Raw genomic sequence first — 24,905 nt, forward strand, 5'->3', positions numbered from 1 at the left:
GAAGCCATTCAAAACACTTTGTATTTATTCACTCAAAGCTTTAGGGCCAAATGTTTCCTGATTTTTCTTTTTAAACTTCTGTAACTACTAGAACGGTTTGGATGATTTGAACATCTAAGCAATCTATTAGCAGAGAAGTACTGTAATTTCAAGCCTAAGTCCCAAGTTTGGGGGCTAACAAGTGTGTCTGGGATGTCCATTTATCAGAGGACTTAAATTGTTCTTGTTCAGCCCTGTCAGAAAGAAAGAAATCTGAGAGTGTTCCATTTTCCAGGTGGTTCCAGGTACCTGACATCAGCATATCCTCATATTAATTAGACTCATTTCAGTGGTAAAAGCAGCAAAGAATGGAAACATTACAGATAATTTTCTTCATTTAGAATAGGATTTTTCATCTAAAATCATGATTTGCAGTGCTCTGTGAGATTTTATTGGTAAGCAGTTTTTTAAAACCTTAAGTTACTTGAAAACTGGGGGAGGGAAATACTGTCTTTGTTATCTTTTCATGAAAATATTTTAGTATAAACTGTATTCACTATTTGTAGTGTTTATTGCCAGTGCTTCCAGTCTGGATTTTACTGCTTTGTCTAGACAATGAGCTGTAGGAGGTAGCTCCTGCTCAGAAGTGCTTGCAATCTGAAAAAGACAGGGAATAGATGAGGTGAGGGAAAACTGTTACACATAGCGCAAAATAAGCATTAACAGTGGACATACGGAGTCAGGCCAAAAGTCTGTCTTTGTTAGAGCAGAAAGGCAACACCTAGGAAATAGCATAAGCGCAAAGCAAGCATGGAAGGTACATATTCACAGCCTTAATTGCAGCTAGGTAACCTCCTGAGCTAGACATGGTTTCTATGTATTTGATAGTCCTCAGAGGATTTCTCTTGCATGAACTTGTCTAGTTTCCATTTGAATTGATGTAAACTTTTAGTCTAACAGCAAGGAGTTCCACAACTATACTATGCCTTGCTCAGAGGATTACTTAAATTTACGTCTAACCTGCCTTTTCTGTATTTCATTTTGTGACTTTTAGTGCTTGCACTGGGAGGTACCATACTGGAAATGATCCAACATGTATGTTTTTTGCATGTTTCCAAGTCACGGAACAGTCAAGTCACATTTGCATTTTAGTGAATGTATAATTATTGAAAGCATTCCTGATGGAAATCAAATGAATAGAGTAGGTCTATTTCTTAGAGAGAAAGCATGTTCCACACTTCTGCCAGGAAACCTATCTTTACATTTATAACTGTCATAAATACAATAAAGGATATATTATCTTCCTATTGACAGGGTGAGAAAGGGCTTCTGGGTCATCCAGGAAAGCGAGGCAAAAGAGGCCTTCCAGGATCACAAGGTGACCAAGGACCAGCAGGAGACGCTGGACTGAAAGGACAGACTGTACGTAATCACAGCTGTTGATGCAAAACAAGTAGTCCAAGAGTTACCAACGTGGAATAATAGTAAGGATGCCTGCTCATATTACAGGGAGAAGATGGAGATCAAGGTTTAATGGGGTTTCAAGGATTCCCAGGTCCAAAAGTATGTGCTCATTCTTTTCTGTTAGATCTTAAGCCATTTATGGAGTAAGAACATTAGGAAAGCATAGAATTAATCAGCTTTAACAATAATTTGTTCAAAACCTGTCTGAACTGTTGGAACATTGTAGGCAGAACTGTGTACTCCATGTCCAAGGACGAACATTCTGTGTTAGTGCACTTGGTATTTTCACTGTTACTGCTCTTCGAAATTATCTTATTTTCACTGATTACAAGAGATTGAAACAAGTGGATAGCTAATGTCCATGTTTGATTAAACTGTTCCTTTGCATTTTCAGGGTCCTGCAGGGGACATTGGCTTAGTTGGAATTCTGGGCCCAAAAGGTCCAACAGGCCAAGTTGTAAGTGTTTCACTCCATGAAAGAGATTGTCAGGATGGCTTGCAAGTGGCATGTTTTTAATTTAGGGAATCATCTTTTTTCTTATTAACAAGGCCGGAACCCTCTAACCAAACCTTTCTCTCTGAGGCTGTGACTCCACTAGAAGCCCTTTGCTTGTACTGCAACACTGCTCTGGTTGCAACATGGGTACAGATACACAAGCAAAGCTGGGCTCTTAATCTTGAAAGAAAAAAGCAAGCTCTGCTGACGAAGTGCGGCTCTCCTAGTACAGTTTCATCTACACAAGTATCCTTGTCGCTGTCATATCTTTGTCTATTGGGGTTGAACATTCTCTTTCTTCTTACTGGCAACAATGCTGATTGTGTAACTCTGTCCTACAAAGAAAAAAGGGTCAAACTTTGCCTGCAGTAAGACAGAGTGGTGCTCAGGCACTACTGATTAATAGGTAGTCTTTTTTTAATAAATATTTTCTTTTTATCTGTAATGTTACTAACCTGCATTAGCTTATTCTTCATGACACTTTCTCCATGACATTCTACTTTGCTACTCACCAAAAATGTGGAAGCATCTTTAGCATTTTGTAACAGTGGGGAGTGTGCATGCAGCTTACAGCATCAAGTGAAAAAGGGGGAAAGGTTGCAGCATGGAAGGCCTTACTACAAAATGTTCTTCTCTCACTGCTGCCATTGCCGTCACAGAACTGAATTAGTTCAGTTAACCAGATGCAGAGCAGCAGCTTTAGGGGCCTATTCTAATAGCTACTTTCTTTTTCTAAACATTACTATACAAGATAAACACTGGAAATGAGCAGTTTGCTCTAAGTGAAATGGAACAGGAAAGTAACATTTTAGCAGCACTTGCTGGCAGCCTTACAAGAGTACTTGTGGGCAGTAATATAGCTCAAGATATAGTTGACTGTAGCTCAATAAATATGTGGTCTTTGGTAATCAGAGTACCTACGTTTCCACTGGTTTTAGTGCATCAACTTTCACATAAAAGAATGTGTGTGGGCTTTCCAAGCACAACTACTACTAATTATTAAAATAATTACCTTGCTGATTTTGTAGCAATGTGCTCTCAATATTCAGAAATGATATTTTGATCTTTTGGATATTTGTGAGGGCTGTGTGCTGAGCAACTTTAAACCAGGACACGTCATGAGGATTTTTCTTCATTTTGAAAACATGGTGGACTAATAAATTCTTTGCTTGTTTACAGGGATATATTGGCCCTGTTGGTCAAGAAGGCATAACAGGCCCAACTGGCAGGCCTGTAAGTTTCCCTTCTCTTTTGCATAATTTGGTTATTTCACCTACCCTTATTTTTAATAATCTGTTTTGCAACTAGCAACCTTCTCATTTTTCTATTTGCAAATAGCAACTAGCAGGACCATCTTCGTCTTATACCATGATGGTAAGCTAACGTATGTGACTCCAGCATCTGTAATACAAAGAAAAAAATGACAAAAAACAATGACAAGTCACTGCAATGGCCTTCTGTCTAAGTACAGTATACAGAGGGCATGCCTACAGGGGCAGTGGGCGAGTCAAGGTGTAAAACAGCACATAGTAACTACCACCTGGATATTCTTTCTCAGCCTTTACGTCTGAGACCTATCTAGAGAGTATCCACACTCGGTTTCAATGTAGTTTATTTTTTGTGTGTTGATTGGGCTGAACTGTCCAGCGTGCCCCTCTAGACATGCTGGGAGTGCCCACAAGCCTTTGTTGGGGTGTTCCAGGTGCTGGTGAGGTCCCCGTTCCAACTCATCTTCTTGGCCTTTCTGACAACCTTCAATGCACCCCAGGTTCCCTGCAGTGGGGGAGCTCTGCCCTCATTCCTGTTTCCATCCCTTGTCACACTCCCTGTGCCAGAGGCAGAGCAGTGTTCTGCAAGGGCACCCTCTGGCTCATGTCTGCAGACGACCCAGCCGTGTAAGGTAGTTTTAGAAGCTCTTTGTACCACCCAAGTTCCTCTGTCTGATCAACAAGACTTGGAGTGAATGAGAATGTCTAAAAATTGAAATAATAATCATTAAAATAACAGGAATATACAATAAAAGTAATAAATACAAATATTTACCAGTGAAAAAGAAAGGAGAAGGGAAATGTTCCTTCTATAATTAGACTATCCTTTCCACTTGTTGGGAAAAAGACAGTACTTTAAGCCTTGCTGCACTCTTTTCAATCCCACTCAGGAGGAAAACTTCACAGTTGTGTATACTTGTATGAAGGCTTTTAATAGACTTCATATTGAATGTAATAGTTTGCCATTATCATTAAAAAAGCATTACAGTTGAAGATTACTTCTATGTGTTATGAAATGCTGCCATCAAGATGCAAAATTCTTCCAGAGAAGAAATGTAAGATTGTTACCATGTTCAGAAACACAGTTTAGGTGCAAAACTAGCCAAAAATGCCATGGAGACAGAAAAACAGTGTCCAGTCTGACTGTGAGAGGAGAACTAATGGCGTAATAAAAACAGATATGTAACCAATGGATTTCTTCAGTGGTGGAGAATAACGAGTTTTATTCTGTACTCCTAAGATGGTGAAGCACTGATGTGTTACAGTGGATCAAATTGTAGAGAATACAGCTGATTGACAGGGAGAACACTGAGAGTTAAAATTACTGAGAAAAACCATATTTACAATCCGAAGAAAACAACAGCTTTCCACATATAGGAATTACAAGATGTTTTCAAGTAATTTAGTTTTCTAATAGTACAGGAAAATTAAAGCTCCAGAGTTGTAAATACTTCCACAGATGAGACTGGACTTTTCATGTGAGCAGTGTAACTCTCATGGATATTAATCTGCTTATTTCAGTCCTAGGTGGCTAGAAAGCATACTGGATTAACAGCTTCTCTTTCTTACAGGGACCAAGAGGTGAAAAGGGCACAAGGGGTGAAATGGTAAGATGAAACAACTTTTGTGCTTTCATTTTTTTGGCTGTGTAAAAACTATTCCTGTGTTACGCTGAATGTACACCTGCATGCTCTGAATGCCAGACAGTCGTGTTGTGCTCCTGGAGAGTGCTGGCCAAGAAAGCTGGTAGCATGAGTCAAAAGTCTGACCTTTTCTTGTTCAAGTTGACTTACGTAGATATGACCAGTGGGTGTGTGCTGTCAGGCAGTATGGCCCCTGATCATATAGCAGTCACAGACTCCAAATCTGTCCCAGTTCAGATCTAAAAGGAAAATCCTTTGTCACATTCGTTGTGAATGCTCCAGTGCCTCACAGCACAGCAGTTCAGAAGAAGCCTAGACCTAAGGATGGGTGTCCATGCCGTGTATGCCAGCTGTAGCAGCAGTAGGCAGCATTGATAGGTTATGAAGGTGCTGTCTCTCATTTTTCAGTAAGAATATTACATTAGTTTTTGTACATTAATAAATGTTGGATTTGATTTAAAAAATTGTGTTAGAGCTAGTAAAGTCTCCGATTAATAATGGCTATGTGAAAAGCCATTAAATTATCATATTTACAGCAAATATGAATACAATGATAGTTGATACCTATGACATTACTTTATATCGCAGGTTTATACTTAGTTCCTTTTCCAGTAACTAGCCAATGTGATCTTGTTCCTGTTGCTCTTACCCTGCCTTTCACCCCACCTCACTTAAAATCATTTAGTTTCCCTTGTCTTATTGTGTTTTTCTTTTAGCAGCCACCTGTCTACAATTCTAACCTAACTGCTTTACAAAAGTTTTCAAAAATAAATCAGAAATATTCAAATTGTTAAAAGAATTAAGGCTTGGAACTAAGCTTGCTGTACATGTCTTGGGGAACTTTCCTCTTTGATTCTAATGCTCTTGAGGCAATTGCTATCTCAGAATAAGAGGAAAACTAGTTTCTTAATTTGTGCTGCTATTAACCATCTTAACTGTCTTTTTCTACTGTTTGTTCATAAGAATTGCTATGACAGCATAGAGCTAAAAATGCTGACACGTAAAAAATAATAATAAAAAACATCCAAAATGGTGAACGAGAAACACCCGTTTCCATTATTGGTGCTGGTGTTTAAGAAGTTATTTCCTAAATAAGTTCTTGAATTCATCAAGATGAATTAATCTCCTAAGACTGTCTTCAGAAGAAGAATGTTTAATTTTAAATCATACACAGTGGCATTAGTTTATATTATGTAGCCAAGAAAAGGATTTATTTCCAACTATTTTCAGATACAAAGGAGAGAAAATTATTTTTGTCCAACTGTGTATTCTGAGCTTGAATTTATACCTTTAAAATTGATATTGACATTCTTCCTAGAATCACAAAAATTTTAACTTTTTTGTAGCAGTCCAAGTTTTAGTTACACTTTTTAGTCTGTCAGGGATACAGTGTTCATTACTAGAAATAAATGTCCTATTATCCCCTGAAAAACATGGAATGTAAAATCATGTCTCTTTGTTGAGGTCAGTGGTGAACCAAACAAAGTTCACGTCCTGTAGGCTATTTCTGGAGAAAAACTGATAGGGTCAGAAACAGAGTTTGTTGAAAAATTTTAATCAAAATTATTTTTCAATTCAAAATAGTCATATCACTGTGATTGAAACATTTAGAAAAACATGGAATACATGTTGGAATATTGTTTCAGAATTCTGACATTTCTGAAAGTGTGTTTTCATTTTCTTAATTTTTTTTTTTAAATTTTATTTCACGGCACGTCACATAATGAATTATAATATAGAGTCACAGTATAATCCAGGTTGTAAGGGATCTCAAGACATTTCTTGACCAACCTCCTGTTTAAAAGAGTCAGCTCTGAGATCAGGCCACGTTGCTCAGGGCTTTATTCAGCCTGGTCTTGAAAAATTCCAGGCATGGAGATTGGATAATCTCTTTGGGCAATGTGTTCCAGTGTGTGACTATCCTCAAGGTGAAAAAAGATATGATATGATAATCTGTAATTTTCTATTATCATCTTTTCTCTTAGATTTGCAATCATTAATGGCAGCTACTACACTGTATTGTGTATCAGACTGCTATATTGCAGGATGTTATTAGGCTTTACCCATTATGAGATATGGTGACATAACAGCAAAATGACAAAAGTGGTCAGGGAAAGCTTAACGTTAATCATTTTTGTTAAAAATACTTTCTGTTTCTTGGAAAATGTCAAAAGTCATGGAAAATATGGAAGTCCTTGGGATTGCTCATGTTTTCAAAGTTAAGCATATGTATCATTGCATATAAAATCAGGGCCTTACAGTATTAGAAAAAGATTGAGGTTTTGGCCTTTGAACTTCTGTACTAGCAATCAAATTGGGTGATTAAAGAATTAAAGAGCACACTAAAACTAACTGTTCTATTCTCTGCTTTTGTTATTATGAACTGGAATTATACTTTTCTCACTTAATTTTTAATGTGTTCAAAGGATAAATTAAGTAGATTTGTAAAGGTAATCCTGTACATTCCAGTAAAACATTTAGCAATTAACTTAATCCATGAAAAGTGTAATTTAACCTTATTTTGCTGCTCTGCAACAGAAAGACGGAACATTTATAACATCTCTTCAGGATTTTCAACACACTGTGCAGTTTCGTTATATTTTAAAGGCTTGTAAAGGTAATTACTATAGCCCTCTGAAGTTTTAATGCATTTAAGAAATTTAATACCCCCAGAAGTAGTTCACTATAGTTAACAAATAGCATTCAGTATTTACCTTTTTTTCACATGGGTTTTATTGGCAAGGAGACAGTGGATCAAGACAAATCACATTCCTCTTTCACAAAATACCTTAAATTCATTGGAACAGTGCAGGTTTTGATTTTTAAAATATTCAGTTCTATCTCAGAAACCACTATAAATTTGCACTGTTCTTGTCCCAAGACTTTGAGTCTTAAAATTGTGACGCATGCCAAGAACATGGAATATTAACTGAAGCATTCAGTCATCTGAAAAATCCACTGGAATGTCTAAATCTCAGCACTCAGAACAAGGACATCTATTAATCAGAGAGCAGTGGTTACTTAGGGACAAACTGTTGAAGACTTTGTGCCTTGCCTTGACTTGGTATTTGCATAATGAAGTCCTGAACCAAGATAAACAAATATATCCTTACACTGTCAAATTCATTTCTCAAGTTTCTTCTTCACACTTTCTCTTTCATTTTATACTAAACATACTTCACCAAGCATGATCAGACAGTCCGGTAATATATCCACATGGGATTGAAGGTATCCTGGAGCAGTCTAACAGCACCTGAGATGCTGATCTGATTAATTAAATGTGGATGTCAGCCTTCTCAGCTGGCATACAACAGTGTAGCTCTGTGAAACCCAGTTGATTTGCAACAGCTGAGGGACTACCCCAAAATAGTGAATGTCATCTCTGCAAACTCATCTCTCATCAGTTTTGTAATAATGAATAACAACAATAATATTTTATGCCTATTTAATAGTAATAGGATTTCAAAGAAAATTTCAAGCTGGGCAATAATCAAACTCAGAAGAGTAAAAGGAGGCTAGGTACTTGCCACATAACCCACAGGGATTTCTATACTGCTATATATGCTAAAATGCCTTATTCTTTGATTTCCATTTTCCAACATTAATCATTAATGTCATTATAAAATATCAGTAAATATTTACCTAAAAGATGGCTTAGAGTCCCTTCTGTAGGTGTAAGTGGATGAAACATAAATAAGTAGGCTCAAGATGCATCAGTTGAAAAGCTAACAATAGTTACATTCCCTAGAGCTTATGCCATTAAGGTTGTCTTAGTTAAATATCAGAAGACCATCTCTAAACACCCAGAAATCGCTTCAGTTTTGATTCTCCCCTGTTCTCCAAAGACCATGTGTAAAACATGGGTCTTGGCCTCAAAGCCATTTGCAGTCGCTCGACATAGCCTTGTTGGTATAGATCTGGTGCTAGGAATTACATGAAGGCCCCCACTTTTCACACCTTTCATAATTCAGCACCTGAGCCCCTCTGGCATGGCCAGGGCAGGTGATATGCAGGCACACTTAATGTGTGCAGCTGTGGAGGTCATTGTAACCCCTGACAGATGCATTCCCCAGTACTACCATGTGCTCTGCCTTACGAATCTGGCTAGAGATAGTAAGAAATGCAGCTGGTATTCTCCTAAGAACTGATAAATTTGGAGCCTCAGTGACTTAAGTAAATCACTCCTATCTGCTTTGAGATCCTTTTTTTAAATATACATGAATTAATGCTAGATTGAATCTGGCCTTTCTTTAACCATTTCCAGCTGCCCTTGCTGGTGGCAGTTTGAAGCACAGCCCAAGTACAGCAGTTGTAGCATGCAGTGACACTCACATAGATCTTGCTGTGAAATCTCACAGCAGGAATACTTCTTATTACTATATTAAGTGATTTACAACTTAATACCTCTTTGACTAGATCAGTTTCGCAACATTTGTCAGCATGACCATGTCAGATAAGATTATTTCTCTTTTGGCAGAAACTTAGTACTAGCATGACCATACTGGCGTAAGAGGGCTTTTGCTGGAACAGCTTGTTGTACTCGAATAATTGGTACAAGCAGCACTGGCTAAAGAATGTTTTGCTTAAATTAACTCAGTTATGTTAAAAGGTTTTACTAATACATGGTACAGGTCTGGCCTATGCCTTTCCTTCCTTCTTCTCTTCTGCTCTTATTAAGGTACTGCCACCTATTCTTGTCATTGTTCTTGCTATTGTTTATGTTACAGCAGCTCCTAGAGGCTTTGAGTATATAGAGACTGAAGAAGAGAATCTAACAGAGACACAAGTATCACTGTGTATTAGTAAATATTCATAATCATTCCATCTTAATGTGAATAGTTGCTCAAAGAAAGGATAATTCAGATGGGGTTATTGTTTTTGGGAGGGTCCATGTCCAACCCTAAGGCAAGCCTAAAACTTAGATTTAAGACTACGTGCATTGTAGGCACTATAAGCTAGGGAAAAGCAGCTGTTCCTTCTCCTCCTCTCCTCCCCACTGCATCATCCTACACACTAAAATGATGCCACTTATGATGAGGAAATAAGGGCATAACTTCTTGAATGTGAAGGAAGCCTGCAACATCACTGTTAAACAATGAACGTAACATGTTCTGGCTGAAAACTGACACTGCTAATAAATGGAGCTAATAAATGCCTAGCAGATACTCATGGAGTAAAGCGGATCAGTTAGCTTTTTACAACTACCCATAACATTATTTACAATGCTTTTATGATCATTCATCCCTTGTAGTACTTGTATTGGCAACATGTATATAATGCTGGCATAACGTATAGCATGTTATATATTAATACTTTGTATGACTTCTAATGTTCCCTTAATATCAAAAGTAATTGGATAAACAAGTAACCAGACAACCCAGCAATTCTAACAGGAATATTCACATGTTAACAGAGTATGGTACTTTAACAGTAGTAACTAATAATCTACAGCTTTACCAAAACGGTATCACATCTTCTTCATTGTACGCATTGTGACATTTTGTGATTTAAAAAAATACATAAATGTAAAACCAGAGATGTTAATCTATAACTGTTGCATTTTATCTCCATTTCTTCTAGGGGCCTCAGGGACCTCAGGGCCAGCCAGGGCCACCTGTAAGTGCATAAAAAAACATGCCTGTATTTTTCCGTTGTGATTGCATTATATAAACATGTGAAGCACCTAATATCTGGTTTCTCCCATTTTCCAGGGACCACCTGGACCACCAGGACCAAGAGTAAGTTCTGTAACAACCCTAACCTACAATACAGTCCTTTTTGGAAAGTGAAAATAGCAGGATCCTCTTCAAATGCATTGTTTGTTCCATCACTGCACATCAAATGCAAATACATTTTTCTACAACTTCCATCACTACAGTAATACATTTTTTTGAACCTTCCATCTTACACTGTCAGTTCTGTTCTGCCACGCTGTTGAGCCCTCAACAGGCAATGCTCATGGACATGCTCATACTTTTGACACAGGTTAACTCCGTCACACTCTAAAAGGTTTTCCTCCTGTTCTGTATTTGAACACTCTGAAAGCAACAGAAAATTTTGTGCTGTTTCTGGCCTAGATGTTCTCCCTATATGTTTACATACACACAGATTTAGTTTGTTAAGGGATTGTGCTAGTTCAGACAGACTCAATAACTGAAGTGTCCTAAAGCTATAATGATACGTGTAATCTGAGAAAAAACTGCAAGAACTAGATGCTTGTGTGGGTGACTTAATTCTTTAAAAATAAACAAACCTGTTGTCTGGGTCTGGTATATATGTCACACAAAGTGCAGAGAATGAAGATACACAAGAAATGGGCTTCCTCCTTCAGAGGCTAGTTTGTCAGTCTTGGTATTTGTTCATGCATCATGAAGACTGCTTTGATCTGTCAGCTGCTGATGGCTGATTGAGACATTCTTTGTGTGCTTCTCTGTAAAGGAATAACACCTTTTCACACTTACCTGGATTGGTTTTCTTAAGTATATAAATTCAAATGGCTGGGAGGAATACGTTGGGACACTAGTCTGTAACAACTATTACAGTATCTTTTTTCCAGGTTCCAGGAGTATGATCATTAAGTTGGGTATGGGGGTACTAATAAAAATCAAATATGCTTTTCCTGTATGCATGCTTGCATTCTTTGGAAATGGAAGGGAGGATCCTATTTTAAAAGTAAGTGTTTACAATGAATTATTTTCTAAAATGACAAAATAACAAAGCTATCGTTTATGTTGCTACAGTGCTCAAAGAATTTACCACCTGCATTTTAGAATATTCCTGTTCATCTTTTTATATTCTGAAATATCTTTTTTTCAGAAACAAGTGGACATCAATGCTGCTGTTCAAGCTTTGATTGAGTCAAATGCTGCACTGCAGATGGAAGTAATATATTTCAATGTATTTACATTGTCATACAGGGTATGCAATTATAATTCTATATTTTGAGGACAGAACAGGGCTTCTTTACAAAGACTTAATTTAAAATGAATCATGGATAGCAAGTAATTACTGTAGAATATAATTAAACATGCTCGGATTTATAGGATACAATTGAAATGAAGTTAAGAAAAACAGCAGCATTTCTACCTTTTTGTCATCATTGGCAGTAATGGAAATTTACTGACTATCACACATAGCGGACTGTATCTGTTCAGCCACAGATAATGATAGTGGCATTTAGGCCTTGATCCAAAAAATACTAACATATATACAAGTGTGTGGTCCCATTGATTGCAAGAAAATTCCTTACATGGGTGAAGTCAAATACATTTGCTTATATCTTCTAGATTAAGCCTAAGAGTAGATTTCACTGTTCAAAATCTGAAACTGCTAAGTATACTTTAAAAATGCACTAATTTTTTTCTTTTTTCCTTTTTTTCCTGTATCCACATTTTTATGTCGACCTATCATAATGATGTATCTGCATGATCTTAACCTGCCTGTAACTTCACTGCTCTGATAATTTTAATAAAATGTACTAATTTGTTTATTGGAATATATTACTCTTGCCCTGTTTTATATGGCTGATTGCATGCATTATAAATACTTTGCTTCTATCTGACTATTCAATGGCCATTTGACTTTTACTGCATATACTGTTGTTGTGATACTTCTTTGTGGTAACACATTTGCTAATGGCCCTTCGCAGAAATACCAGAATACTGAAGTAACTTTACTAGATCACAGTACAGAGATACTCAAAACGCTGCACTACCTTAGCAATTTACTGCACAGCATCAAGAACCCTCTTGGCACACGGGATAACCCAGCACGCATCTGCAGGGATTTGCTTAACTGTGAACGTAAAGTGTCAGATGGTAAGTGTCCACTTTCATTAAAGCTTGAACACAACTAGGCTTTGAAAAGTGTTGCTTCCAAATGTTACTTTCTACATCAAAATTCTAATGTGTAGATTTTTTTATTATATTCTGTTGCAATGTGCCTGTCACAATGATCTTGATCTTTATTTAAGAAAAAATTTCTGAATTTTAAAGATGAAAGTATGTAGCTATCTAATATTATATAGATATTAGAGATATACAAGTAAAGAAAGTGTCCAGAAAATTTGAAACTGAATCAAATTTTGTGATTAAAAGTTTCACAAGTATTTATAGCTAATCTTGCAATGAATTTTGTGTGGATCAGATTCTAGATTCCTAATGAGAAAATTGTATACAATACACTATCACTGTCAGATACACTGACAGTTGTTGTATCCCAGAAGATCCCGAATCAATATTTCAAATCAAAAATAATTATTTAAACCTGTAATGTCAATACTGTGACATAATTCAGTTTCTGAGTGGCTAATAAAATAATAAATACCTGTAAATATCCCTATTATCAAGTATTAGCATTAACAAGCTAAGGAGGAAATGGGAAATGAAGTTAGAGGTTACAGGGAAATCACTGTTCTATGGCATATATAAGGACAGATCAATTCTTTAAGACTCTACTAGAGATGAGCCTAACCCTTATTAGTACTGTGCTCTCCTAAATAAATCTCAGTCCTTTAGGGCCACGGAGGTCACTGACACAGTCCTCCAGAGGATTACACACACCCGTGTAAATGGTAGAGCACAGGCTCATCCATATTTAACCATAAATTAAGGGAAGCTAAATCCCGATATAATTTGCATGTGTCCTATTTCTTTTATTGGACCAAATCCCATGGATTCACAAGGGCAAATACTCCTTATTACCATCACTAGGATATGTCATGTAGGAGTGTCTGGTGGGAGAAAAATAGTGGAGAAAGAAAGGATCTTCAAGATGCTGTGAAAGCAAGAGAATTTAGATTGATATTTTACATTGCTGAATATATTCTCTGTATAAAGCCAAGCCCAAAGAAAAAAAGTTAAGTTTTAATACAGAAAGAGTAGACTGGAAATACCATTTGTTCTCACTATGTAGCTGTAGAAAGAGAAAACATTTTTGAAACTATGACAGTATTCAGAAGTCATTGTATATGTAATCAGAATTGAATGGTTATGATAATTTTGCTCAGTATCTGTTATTAGTAGAATTATAATAGTGAAAAGACTTTCATGTTCCTTTTCTTTCATTTCCTAGTGAGGCTATGGTGATAATGTATCTAATACTTGCCAAAAAGTATGAATATTTTAGCAAATTGTTTAGTAACAATTATATTCTGGTTTTATTTTCCATCTGGGATTATATACTGATAGGAAAATACTGGATTGACCCAAATATTGGATGTCCTTCTGATGCCATTGAAGTTTTCTGCAACTTCACTGCAGGTGGTCAGACATGTTTAACGCCACTGTCTGTGACAAAGGTATGCATTGCTTCCAGAGAGACTGTATCTGTGCTGGAACTCTGAACAAATGAATGCTTATTTACTTAACTCATGAAAAGATGTTAGATTTCAGGGTTTTTTTCAATGTGCATCTTTGTGGAAGGACATGACAATATATGTTAGTGTAACTCTCACTTTGTTCGTTTACTCACCTTCCATGCTGATAGAATTATTTTGTTTTGCTTTATACTTTTCTATACAAGGCATAAAAGTAAGCCTGAAATGCTTCTAAGCTACATTAGTAACTCATCACTCAGGGCAGCTAAGTGTAGAGATGCTGAGGTCGTTGCAGTGGGAAGGAAGAAAATTATGACTACTTTTCAACACTTAGCTACTTTTAAATGCCATTAGGCAGAGACTGGTTTCCTTTATATCATTAGTCCATGATCCTCTTTACATCTAGTCCTTAAACCCTTGGGAATAGAAATTTTATATTTGTGGAGTTTTGCATATACACTCTAGTCATTGAAGAGCATCAGAAATACCATAAAATTCCCATACGCATTCCTACATTTGGAAGATCCCTGAATATGATCTAGTCTTGGAGAAATTCTTGTTGAGTAATGAGTAACTATATTTTCTGTCTAAAATCAAAGTATGCTTATGAATTTTTGGATTTTTAATGGGATGTACGTATTGCCAGAACCTGTGGTCTAAGAAGACTAAACAGCAGAATCATGTAGCTGCAGTTAAAACACTGCTGCTGATAATATCTTTGTTTGAATCCCAAAATCATTTGTTTCAGTTTCCTTACTTAAAAACAGTGTTTTCTGCCCAGCTGTGTTTCAACAATGTCGTAAGCATTAGCAAATGTTTATATTTAAGCTTTGAAAATGTCCTATGAAAGCTGCTGTTTATAGTAATCACTATAATAGAACCTAACAGCTCTCCTGAAAAATACAAATCGTGCTCTTTGGCATTGATCCCAATGTATAAACATGTATGCATGCTCCCATGCCTGAACACCACACATGTATGTGCATGTCACTTTGTGTTGCTGTGGCCATTCAGCATAGTCCAGCTCTAAGTCTAACGATGCATTTCTCTTGGAACTTAGCTGGAGTTCGGCGTTGGAAAAGTGCAGATGAACTTCCTTCATTTACTGAGCTCAGAAGCAACCCACAGCATCACAGTTCATTGTCTGAACACACCAATGTGGGGACTAAATAAAGCAGGTGGCCAGAAAACAGCTGTTAGCTTCAAAGGATGGAACGGTCAAATATTTAAAGCAAATACGCTACTTGAACCGAAGGTGCTTATGGATGAATGCATGGTAAATACTTTTTAGCACTAGCATTATTAAAACCATAATGGAGTTACTGTTTAGACATTATTAACTTTCTGCAAATAAATAACAGTCATTTAGATTCATATCCCTTGAAGCTTACTTCTTACATTGTTCTGCATATGTCTCTATATGCCAACCTTTTGATATTGAATTCAACATCTATCCAAACGTAAAAGCAATTGCAATAATACAGGGTATCTATACTGGCTGTTCACATTGAGTGTCATGTATTTCAAGACTCTACTAAGACACTGGAGAGAGATCAGAACAGAAATAAGGAGGTCCTCCAGGAAACTTTAGGAAAACTTACTCTCAAAATGAAAATTCAGTAAGAGTTCTGTTGAGGTTATCTAACACAAAATCTCAGGTTCAAACAGGCTGGAAATTATTTTTTGGACAACTAGATATCTTTAAATTCATTGACTATGAGTCAATTGTTTGCTATTTAATAAAATAATGATGATTGGAAATGGACTTCATGGCTAACTAAAATATTGAATCATATTTGTATTTAGGAAAAATTGGAAGAGCTTATTAATTTTCTAATGCTTATTAGATTGTTCCACTCACCAAGATGTGAGCCGTTTGGTAAACATCTTGGTAGAACACTATGAAATATAGCAGCCAAGCACCTTACACTTTCAGTATTTTATAGCTCTACTTTCATTTACAATGATGAAAGACGTGAAACTGGTTCCATATTGATACAGGGGTGTCAAGTGAGATTTTCAATCTCAAGACAGAAAGTGGTTTTACTGAGGCACTTTGAAGCTGTTATGCTTCCAACCTTTATTAGCACACGCTAATGAGATGCTCTAGCCTGTGTCATGCAGATAAGGTATGGCCATTGAACCCCCTTCTCCTCACCTCCCAGTCTGTTTGGGACTGTTTTAATCCCTGAGAAAAATTAAGGCATACAGTGATGGCTATTGAGAAATGCCATCTTTCTGTGAGATTCTATGAGGTCTGTTGCTCTTTCTGTGGGAAACTATGTATTGTACAGATCTGCTGCAGAATCTCACTCATTTCCCTCTTTGCAGGGATTTCACTTTTCAGTGGTGTCCACTGTACTTGATGGTTTTTAAGAAAGGAGTGTTTGCGAACATCAAGACACTCCCAGCCTCAGACAACGTTATAATGTTATTTTATCATTTTTGAGGTATCAATTTTTTACTGAGATTTTTAAAGGATTAGAATAAACAATACAAAGTTCATGGCAAAAATGCAGCTCTCGTTCCCCATGATTATTCTTCAAGGGCCTATGAAGTCATTCAGGTGCCTGTAGAGTTCATAACCTGAGACCTACTGTTCAGATTTGGAGGTGAATTTGGCAAAAGATCTAAGAGTCTATATGAGCCCAGGACTGCTTGCAAAGTGGCAGGCGCTCTGCTCTGAGCCATGTTGCACTGTGTCTGCATCCGCTCCAGCTGGATTCTGGGCTGGGCTTTTTTACAGTTACAGTTTTGCCAGGAGTGCCTGTGGTATTGCATGGGTCAAACGGCATTAGTTAAATTACATAGTTTCTTTAGGAACTGCTGGGAGAAGAAATGTTTCTGTATACTTCTCCTCCTCCTCTCACTCTATAAGGACAATTTCCATTTGTGTGTTGAAGCTCATCTTTGCTGTTCTGCTTCTGTGTGTTGCAGATTGAAGATGGCAGCTGGCATAAGACACAGTTCTTTTTTCACGCTCAGGACACTGATCAGCTTCCAGTTGTTCAAGTTAACGCACTTCCTCATCTCAAACCAGGACAGCAGCACTTCATAGAAAGTGGTTCAGTCTGCTTCCTTTAAGGTTTCTGTCCAGTTTTTTTTTCATCAACATGGAATTGCTGCATTGATTGAATGCAAAAGTAATGATCCATTACAGGCGAAATGACTAGGGAACTGAAGAATCATTTTAAACAGTGTTGGTTAAAGAACCTCAGGAAGAAAGAGACTTCCTCCTAAGGAGAAATGACATTGAAAAAGGAAAGAAAGAAAGAAAAGACTACAACAAATTTCATAAAGTAATTTGTTGGTGCTTTCTCGCATAATTGCCTGGAACTGAGTATCTGAACATGGAATTTTTCAGGACCTCTAGTGTTCTTAGCAATCTCTTTAACAGCACTGCAAAAAAACCATCCCGAGGAAAGCTGGAGACATACAATACTAAGGAGCAATACTGGCTAATGCTCCTAAATGTGCAATAGCTTATATATGAAAAGTGAATTATGCCACAGTACAATACGTCTTCTTTTCTTAAACATTGTTTTATCATAGTCCTTTGTGGACACATACATCTTAACAGATGGCACACTACCTCTTTTGTGTTTTCTGTCCATGTTGCATTGGTGCTCTTCATAACACAAGGTGCTTGTGGCCTTAGCAGAGATTATTTGAGTCCCTTTTTATCTTTCAGACTGTATGTGCTGGTTACATCAGGATATGTCTCTGTCGTAAAGGTACTTATTTTAAATCGTTGGTCACCATACTTCACTACCATGAAAACATTATTTATGTGGATTTCTTGTTTAAAATATTTTTGTGTACTGTTGCAGAAATGGTGTATGAGACAGCACATTGTATATGGTGCATATAGTCAGAACAGTTAGCTTTACAGCCATTGTAAAAATTGTTGTAGAAGAGCTACCTACAGTAGTTTTGAGTTTTAGATCTGTATTTCAGTTAACATTTCTAATGCCAAAGGCATCTTAAGATGATATATTGTGTATATATTTTGTAACTTGTGGAAAAAATCTACTACAGCATGTCTTCTGAATGGCTGCTGTTAAATTATAGTCAGCATTTCATCAACCTAGAAATTCCTTTTTTTGCAAAGTTATTAGATCATTTTGGCTTTTTAAAATTAAGCATAAAATGTTCAACCATCTTTTTTTTTATTAAAAAAAGAACAAGTTTACCATTAGGAAAGGCACTCTTTATCATAATATGCCTCTATCTATTACCAATCCAAAGTGTGCTCAGTAGTACATGGCAATGTGATACGAGACTATACTGGGGAGCAGGGGAGTGTTCAAACAACTTGTTTAACTGTCTTGATCCACAGGAAACCACACTTACCAAAGTATAATAAAATGAGCTTCCAAGCTATCTGCTTGCCTTTTACTATTCTGTTTTGTATTGCATAGTTCATTCTTAGTAACAATTAAAATCCTCTGGAAGGGTACTTGTTAGGTGGCAGTGCCTCTTTTACCAGGGGGAAATGCACGCACTTCATGCCGTGGAATGCTGTGAGAGTGACGGTGTTTACTTTTACAAGGTAATGTACATGTACATCCCATTTTACATTTTGTATCGAAGCATCGGTTTTGTTCCCTTTGAGGAAATCTGATAAAACTGAAGATAAAGCAAGATTAAAGACTGATGATAAAGGTTAGAGAAAATGTCTCACTTTTTGCGTTTTCAAGATCATTACACTCTGACAGTATCACTTAACATTTGCTCTTAGTTTGGCTGTGGAGCTGATGATGTGACATGGATTTGGGTTTTTTTGTAAGAATGTTGTCTTTTAGAAAATGTTCTGCTTCGTGTATATTTTTATTAGTCTCATTGCCCTATTTTGGGGAATTCTTTATAGCCTATAGTTATGGTTTATATTAGCATGCCTTAGAAATTATCTATTTTAAAAACAAAGAGCTTAAAGTATCATAAGGCTGCTCAGATGTAAATATGTGCGTTTCTGTAATTGAGGCAAAAATGCACATCCCATGCAGACAGCACAATGAACTTGTGGAGCAGGACACCGACAGTTGTTCGCTTGAGTTGGAGGTTGCCAGAAACATTTGGCTGAAAGCATCCTGTTTGACAGTATACTTCTATACGGTGCAGCGTGTGTTTTGGAAAGCCTGTTGTTTTCAGACGTTTTTACCCGAGCTCCTGAAGGCATTTGCAGGAGATCTCGTACAACTTTGTCCCGTGATATTAACAAGCACCTGTGCCCTGCAATTAATTTTTTATGGTTTCTGAGGTGGTCGCGTACTTTGTTACCCTTAATTTTAGAGCAAGTCCTGAGCTAGATTACAAGAGTCTTTGTATCCCTTTTATTGTTATTTTTCATGGTTAAAAATCCATTTAAAAGCTCCTGGGAAGCGGGGCTTTGAAACAGCCTACAGCAGGAGCAATAAAGCCTAAAGGCTACAGGACGCTCTCAGCGCCGCAGGGAGCGGGCCGGAGCGCGGCCCTTCTCCCCTGCTCCGGGGCAAGGCCCGGCTCCGACGGCGCCGGCAGGGCCCCGCAGCGCCGGCCCGCGGCGCGGCAGGCTGCGGCCACCGCCATCCGAGGGCCGCCAGGCGGCGCCGCCGCCCAGGAAAGGCCGCGGCCGGGCCCGCCCCGGCCAGGCCCCGTCGGGCACCGCGTGGGGAGGCGGCGCCGCGCAGCCATGGCGGAGCAGGAAGGCCCCGAGAGCCCTCGGCGGTCGGCGGGCGGGCGGAAGATGTCCCTGCAGAGGTAGGGGCGAGGGCAGGGTGCGGGACCGCACCCGGGAGCGCCCTCAGGCCTCCTGCAGAAGGCCGTGGCCGCCGAGCCTCGCGGCCGGCTGGGCGGCGGGAGCGCCTTCCTCGGGCTCCGCGAAAACTCGGGGCCGCCGAAGGGAAAGGCTGCGCCGGCCTCTCCCCACGCAGCGCCGCCGCCGTGGGCCTGCCCCGGGGGCTCCGCGGGGCCTGCTGCAGACCGGGCCTGCCCCCCCCGGGGGGCGCCGGGGCCCCAGGGAACGGAGGTGCCCGAGGTGCGCGGCATGGCTGTCTTCTGCCCTGCAGCCCCCGCGCCTTCTCGTTTCTCCTCTGTATGTTTGGGGAAGAGCCGCCTTGCCTGCGGTGGGCGTCACCGCTGCGGTGCGGGGCAGTTTCGTTTCCGTGAGAGTGAGGGGACTGTTGCTGGGCGTGGGGTGAGTTTTGTCCTAGGTAGCAGCGTCTGCTTTTGCGTGTTAATTGGGGTCTGCCCGCGGGTGACGCGTGGCGAAGTGTTCTCTCTGGCGTTGCAGCCGAACTACTAACGTGCATTGGGAGCTGTGGTGATATTAAAAAAAAGAAGAAAGGAATCCTTGTTCAGAGTAATTCCTGTTTCTGTTTTGCAGTGTAGGAAATGCTTTGTTCTATTTCGTGCTGCCAGTATACAGAGCCACCTTCTCATCAGGAGATGGTACTGCTGAGCTTGTCCTTCACACCTCCGCTGTCAGCTAGCAGCAAGCGCATGGTGGGGAGAGGAAGAAAAATATTTTGAGGCTTACATTTTTCTTCTAGTAGTTGAAAGTGGTGGGTTTGTGCTATTCTTGAAAACTTTACCGATGTGGGAGGATTATTTCCTTTCCCCATTTGTCAGAGTTAAAATAAATGAAAAGTGACAATTGTTTCAGTTAATATATCAAGAACTTTTTCTTGAGAATATGAGAAACATCTGTTGTAATAGCCTAGTTAAAAGGCAGAAGATTATATTTGTAGAGGAAATTTTTTTAAATGAGATAATATTTGTTAGCTATATTCATAAAGCTTACACACTGTGCCTGAGAGGTTCCCTTACTTTGGGCTTTGCACTACTAACAGCCAGAAGAAGTTTTGCTAACAATATTGCCATGGTTTTTCTGTTTCATTGAAATAATGAAATGCAGTGTTCAGGTTTTAGTGTGAATCCTCGACATTTATCTCCCATCTGCCTAAAACTGGGAGCATTATAAGCCAGCACAGTACGATGCATGTTACAGGTGATGTAAATGGAGAAAAGCACTGATGCAACCAGGCCACAAAGCATAAACTGATAGAGCCTTGCTATGCTTCCAGCTCTGCAGTTAACATGGGGTTTTTCTCTTTCAAGCATCTGTACTGTGTTTTAATATAGGTAAGACCTCTGTACGCATTTGGAGATATTCCCCATAGCTTGCATTATTTTGTCTGCTACCTTGTCTGATCCAGGGTATTTGTATTTTCTCTTTCTTCCTTCAAGCTGCAGATAACTTTTCCTGAAAACACCGATTGATGGCATAGTGCCTGGTTGTTGAGCAGACACCTTCCCAGGCCAGTCAGGCACAAAGATGCCGCTTTATTAAGAGGTACTTTTTACTTCTTTCAGATGTGAAACATGTAGCAAAGAGGAAGCTAAGTACAGATGTCCACGATGCATGAAATACTCGTGCAGGTATCTATTATCTGAATTAAACTGTTTTGGTTTTTTTCCCCACTCACGTGCTGAACGTGGCATGTTAATGTTTTTCTTTTTGTCATTGCAGTCTGTTGTGTGTAAAGAAGCATAAGCTTGCACTGAGCTGTAATGGAGTCAGGGATAAAACAGCGTTTGTCTCTGTAAATGAATTTACTGACTTGAACCTTTTGAGCGGTAAGAATATTCCTTGTGCTTTTTAAAATTCATTGTTTTTACTAGGTTAGCACTACATTTTTCCTTGTTCTTTGTTTACCTTCAGATTATCGTTTCCTGGAAGATGTAGGAAGGACAGCTGATGCTGCTGCTCGACATCCTACTATGCATAGTCCAACCACAAAAAAACTTGTAAGTTTTAAATTAGCAGCTTGGTCTGTTGGAGATAGGGTTGACTACCTTTGTATTCCCACTGAGGCAGTCCCAATCCAGATTTCAGACCTGATACCTCTCTCGTGAAGGTATGAATGACTGAATTTTAGAGCCAGAAATCAAAAGAAGTCTCTAGGTTTATGTAATAATAGTATTGATGGTTACATCCAATTGCTTAGAAGAATAGATTGCTAACAGTGTGCATTCTTGAAAGTGATGCATGACCACTTTTACTGTTTGATGATTGATAGTTGTGTGTTAAGAAAGCCTGAATGTTTCCTTCCACCTTCACAACTTCTTTGAATTTTTAAGTACAAAATTCCCAGGTAAACAATGGATTTATTAATTGCCTAAAAATTATTACGTGCTTCACCATATACCAAATGAAGGCAACTAGGGTTCTGCAAAGAATAAATCTAACCAACAATGAAGTAAAAGCCAGCCTTCTAAGGGTGAGAGGGATTTTTGTTGAAACTCCTCCAATTCCAGTAAAGCATTAATGAGATCACAGAAACGTATGGCATTTCTTGAAAGTCCTGTGACGATAAACTGCGAAGACCAAGTTTGGGGGGGGGGGAACGACCCAAAACAGAAAAACAAAATCTGCTCCAAAATACTTTGACTCATTGATATGTCACAGAAAGGCATCAGGGCCATGTTGTTTTCCAGTCTTGTGAAGATACCTTTAAGTATAGCACTAAACTCAGTTGGAGAGAACTCACGTTGATAACAAAGTAAATTCAGAAGACTCGGCTTTTTCTCAGGCTGAAGTCATGCTCTGTGTGTGTGTACTTATCACCATGATGGCTTGAAAACACGCTGAAGATGGTGAGATGCTACATAGATAGCAGTTTTTAGTGTGTGGTACTAGGCATGTTTACGGGATGATATCCGTAGTGCTACCTTCAAATGGGAATTTGTCAGAGTGGCTGAGATGGTGCGTGTGCATCCCTTCTGCTAGTGGGGTTGTAGCCCAAAATACAGCTCCGTGAGTGGTATTACACCCACAGTGGCTGTCCGTGGCTTTTACGGTATGTTAAAGAACTTTTACTATAAAGAGGTCATTGGCATGTTGTTTTTTAACCATGGAAAAACTTTACTTGAAAATGTTTCAGATAGTTTCTAGGCTTACTTTATTAACTTTTTCATTCATGATGTTTTTTTAAAAAGTCAAAGAAAGTACTTCATTAAATGTGGCCTTTTCTACAATTTTGCCATAATTCCTGTCAGCATTGCTCTTTTATTGTTTAACTTTCAAGTTTTAAATATATTATTCAGATTTTTTTTTTAAATTGGTTTTATTTTTTTCCTAGTTGTATTGCTTGAGAAACAAAGCTCGAAGGTGTGATATTGACTTGAGAACGCTGCCCATTGGATTTACAAAAAGAAGAGAAAATTCAACCACCTTCAATTGCATGTGAGTCTTCAGTTGGTTACGGTCAGCAATATTTTGTTTTCACTGAACACATAATGATGAGAATCTGAATTCATACCGATACGCTTGCTTTTAAAACCTGTCAGATGCACGATTTTTTTACAAAAGCTATCTAGATTTAATATTCCGTGCTGCAGATTTTCATTTTTTAGGCTTTTTGAGCTCAGTTTAACAGCTTATGCAGTTCATGCTTTATTTTCAAAAATACCAACATTGAATAACAGGAGGAAGAATCAGTGCTGTTGTGTTTTTCCATCTTTTAATTAACATCGAGTTTTGTTGCTGGAAAAAGAAAACACTTCTTTAAAGGTTTATGATAGAGGATTGACGTAGAATGATTGCAAAAATCCCTCTCTCTGAAAGGGCTGACCTCAAGTCTGAAGAGGTGCTTCCAATACAGTTATCTCTGTTGCATGCCGTGTTAGGAGTTGCTATGCTGGAGGATGTGGATGCTTGATGCGGCACAGCTTAGAGAGACAAGTGCAGACAGACAGATATGAATTCAGGAAAAAGGCTAAGAAGACTTTAAATGTTCTTCCCTTTATCCACTCTGTGGGTTTTCTCTGATATCCAGAGTTTGTACTTTAAAGTATTTTCACAGTAGAAGTAAAATATAAAAAAAAAAAATTTACAAAGTATTTCATTATGGCGGGAAACGGGTCTAGAGTTCAGCTCGATGTTCTACTGGCAGCAAAGAGAAATGCCTTCTGAGCTTCTCACAGTAATCAGCTGTGCCAGCTAGCCCTGATGGCTCCTCCGCTTGTTTTCTTCATGGTCTCAGTTTTGGTGGCAAGTTCTGCTTTCAGGCCGCATATTTCCCTCTGTTCTGTGAGATGTACAAATCACGATGTCGCGTGCGGCGGGTGGCCGGGCGAGGTGCCGGTGGCTGGGCGCTGGCTGGCCACCAGGTGTCTCTCTGTGGCAAAGGAATAACCAGCCTGAAAGCTGCTCAACAGACTTGCCTGTATCTTCTGCTCTGCAGCAAAAGCATAGTTTTTTGGTTTTGCGGGTATCTTAGTTTTTAGCAGAACATAAGGCATAAAATAGATGTAGAAGTGTAACCTTTTAAACTTACATGTTTTACTGGTTCTGCTAGAGAAGACCCAGGGTGGACCAATGGAAAGAAAGGAAATCTGGGGTGTTTTCTCCTCCCTCTACCGCAAATTTATACATCAGTGAGGCTCTCCCCTCAGAACAGACCAGGTGGTAGCCCCAAACCTTGCAGATTTTGGTCATGTGAGCAGAGGCTGTCTGCCTCTGCACTGACTTTCTTTTCCTTGGCCACATGCTCTACCTTTTGCAGATATCTTGTGCTAGTCTCATGCTGTTGAAGTATCTCAGGCTTAGAGCTGAGTTTAACTTCCCTGAGGAATTTTCTTAATGTTGCGAATAAAACAACATAAACACCCTTAAGGAGTACAGGGTAAGAAGTAGTCTTTAAGAGCCAGAGCAAGTGCAGAAAGCCCAGAGATGCTGGGATCAGTAGCTAAGAGGA

General features: G+C 38.7%; 2 protein-coding genes across 2 annotated transcripts in view; both read left to right on the forward strand.

The window, feature by feature from the left end:
• The window catches only part of COL24A1 (collagen type XXIV alpha 1 chain), a 157,022-nt gene extending 138,216 nt beyond the window's left edge, over positions 1 to 18,806 (forward strand). Inside the window, exons 49-60 of the mRNA XM_050901019.1 lie at positions 1,294 to 1,401; positions 1,489 to 1,542; positions 1,838 to 1,900; positions 3,119 to 3,172; positions 4,779 to 4,814; positions 10,431 to 10,466; positions 10,562 to 10,588; positions 11,667 to 11,732; positions 12,499 to 12,667; positions 14,039 to 14,148; positions 15,227 to 15,442; positions 17,104 to 18,806. Of these exons, the coding sequence (XP_050756976.1) occupies positions 1,294 to 1,401; positions 1,489 to 1,542; positions 1,838 to 1,900; positions 3,119 to 3,172; positions 4,779 to 4,814; positions 10,431 to 10,466; positions 10,562 to 10,588; positions 11,667 to 11,732; positions 12,499 to 12,667; positions 14,039 to 14,148; positions 15,227 to 15,442; positions 17,104 to 17,250 (1,086 nt within the window). The 3' untranslated portion in view covers positions 17,251 to 18,806. The remainder of the gene's footprint in view (positions 1 to 1,293; positions 1,402 to 1,488; positions 1,543 to 1,837; positions 1,901 to 3,118; positions 3,173 to 4,778; positions 4,815 to 10,430; positions 10,467 to 10,561; positions 10,589 to 11,666; positions 11,733 to 12,498; positions 12,668 to 14,038; positions 14,149 to 15,226; positions 15,443 to 17,103) is intronic.
• A 1,031-nt stretch (positions 18,807 to 19,837) lies between these two features.
• Positions 19,838 to 24,905, forward strand: part of ZNHIT6 (zinc finger HIT-type containing 6) — a 36,386-nt gene continuing 31,318 nt past the window's right edge. The window contains exons 1-5 of the mRNA XM_050901021.1: positions 19,838 to 19,905; positions 21,520 to 21,585; positions 21,677 to 21,783; positions 21,869 to 21,954; positions 23,289 to 23,392. Of these exons, the coding sequence (XP_050756978.1) occupies positions 19,838 to 19,905; positions 21,520 to 21,585; positions 21,677 to 21,783; positions 21,869 to 21,954; positions 23,289 to 23,392 (431 nt within the window). The remainder of the gene's footprint in view (positions 19,906 to 21,519; positions 21,586 to 21,676; positions 21,784 to 21,868; positions 21,955 to 23,288; positions 23,393 to 24,905) is intronic.

Source organism: Gymnogyps californianus, chromosome 8, assembly GCF_018139145.2.
Source record: "Gymnogyps californianus isolate 813 chromosome 8, ASM1813914v2, whole genome shotgun sequence".
NCBI lineage: Eukaryota > Metazoa > Chordata > Aves > Accipitriformes > Cathartidae > Gymnogyps > Gymnogyps californianus.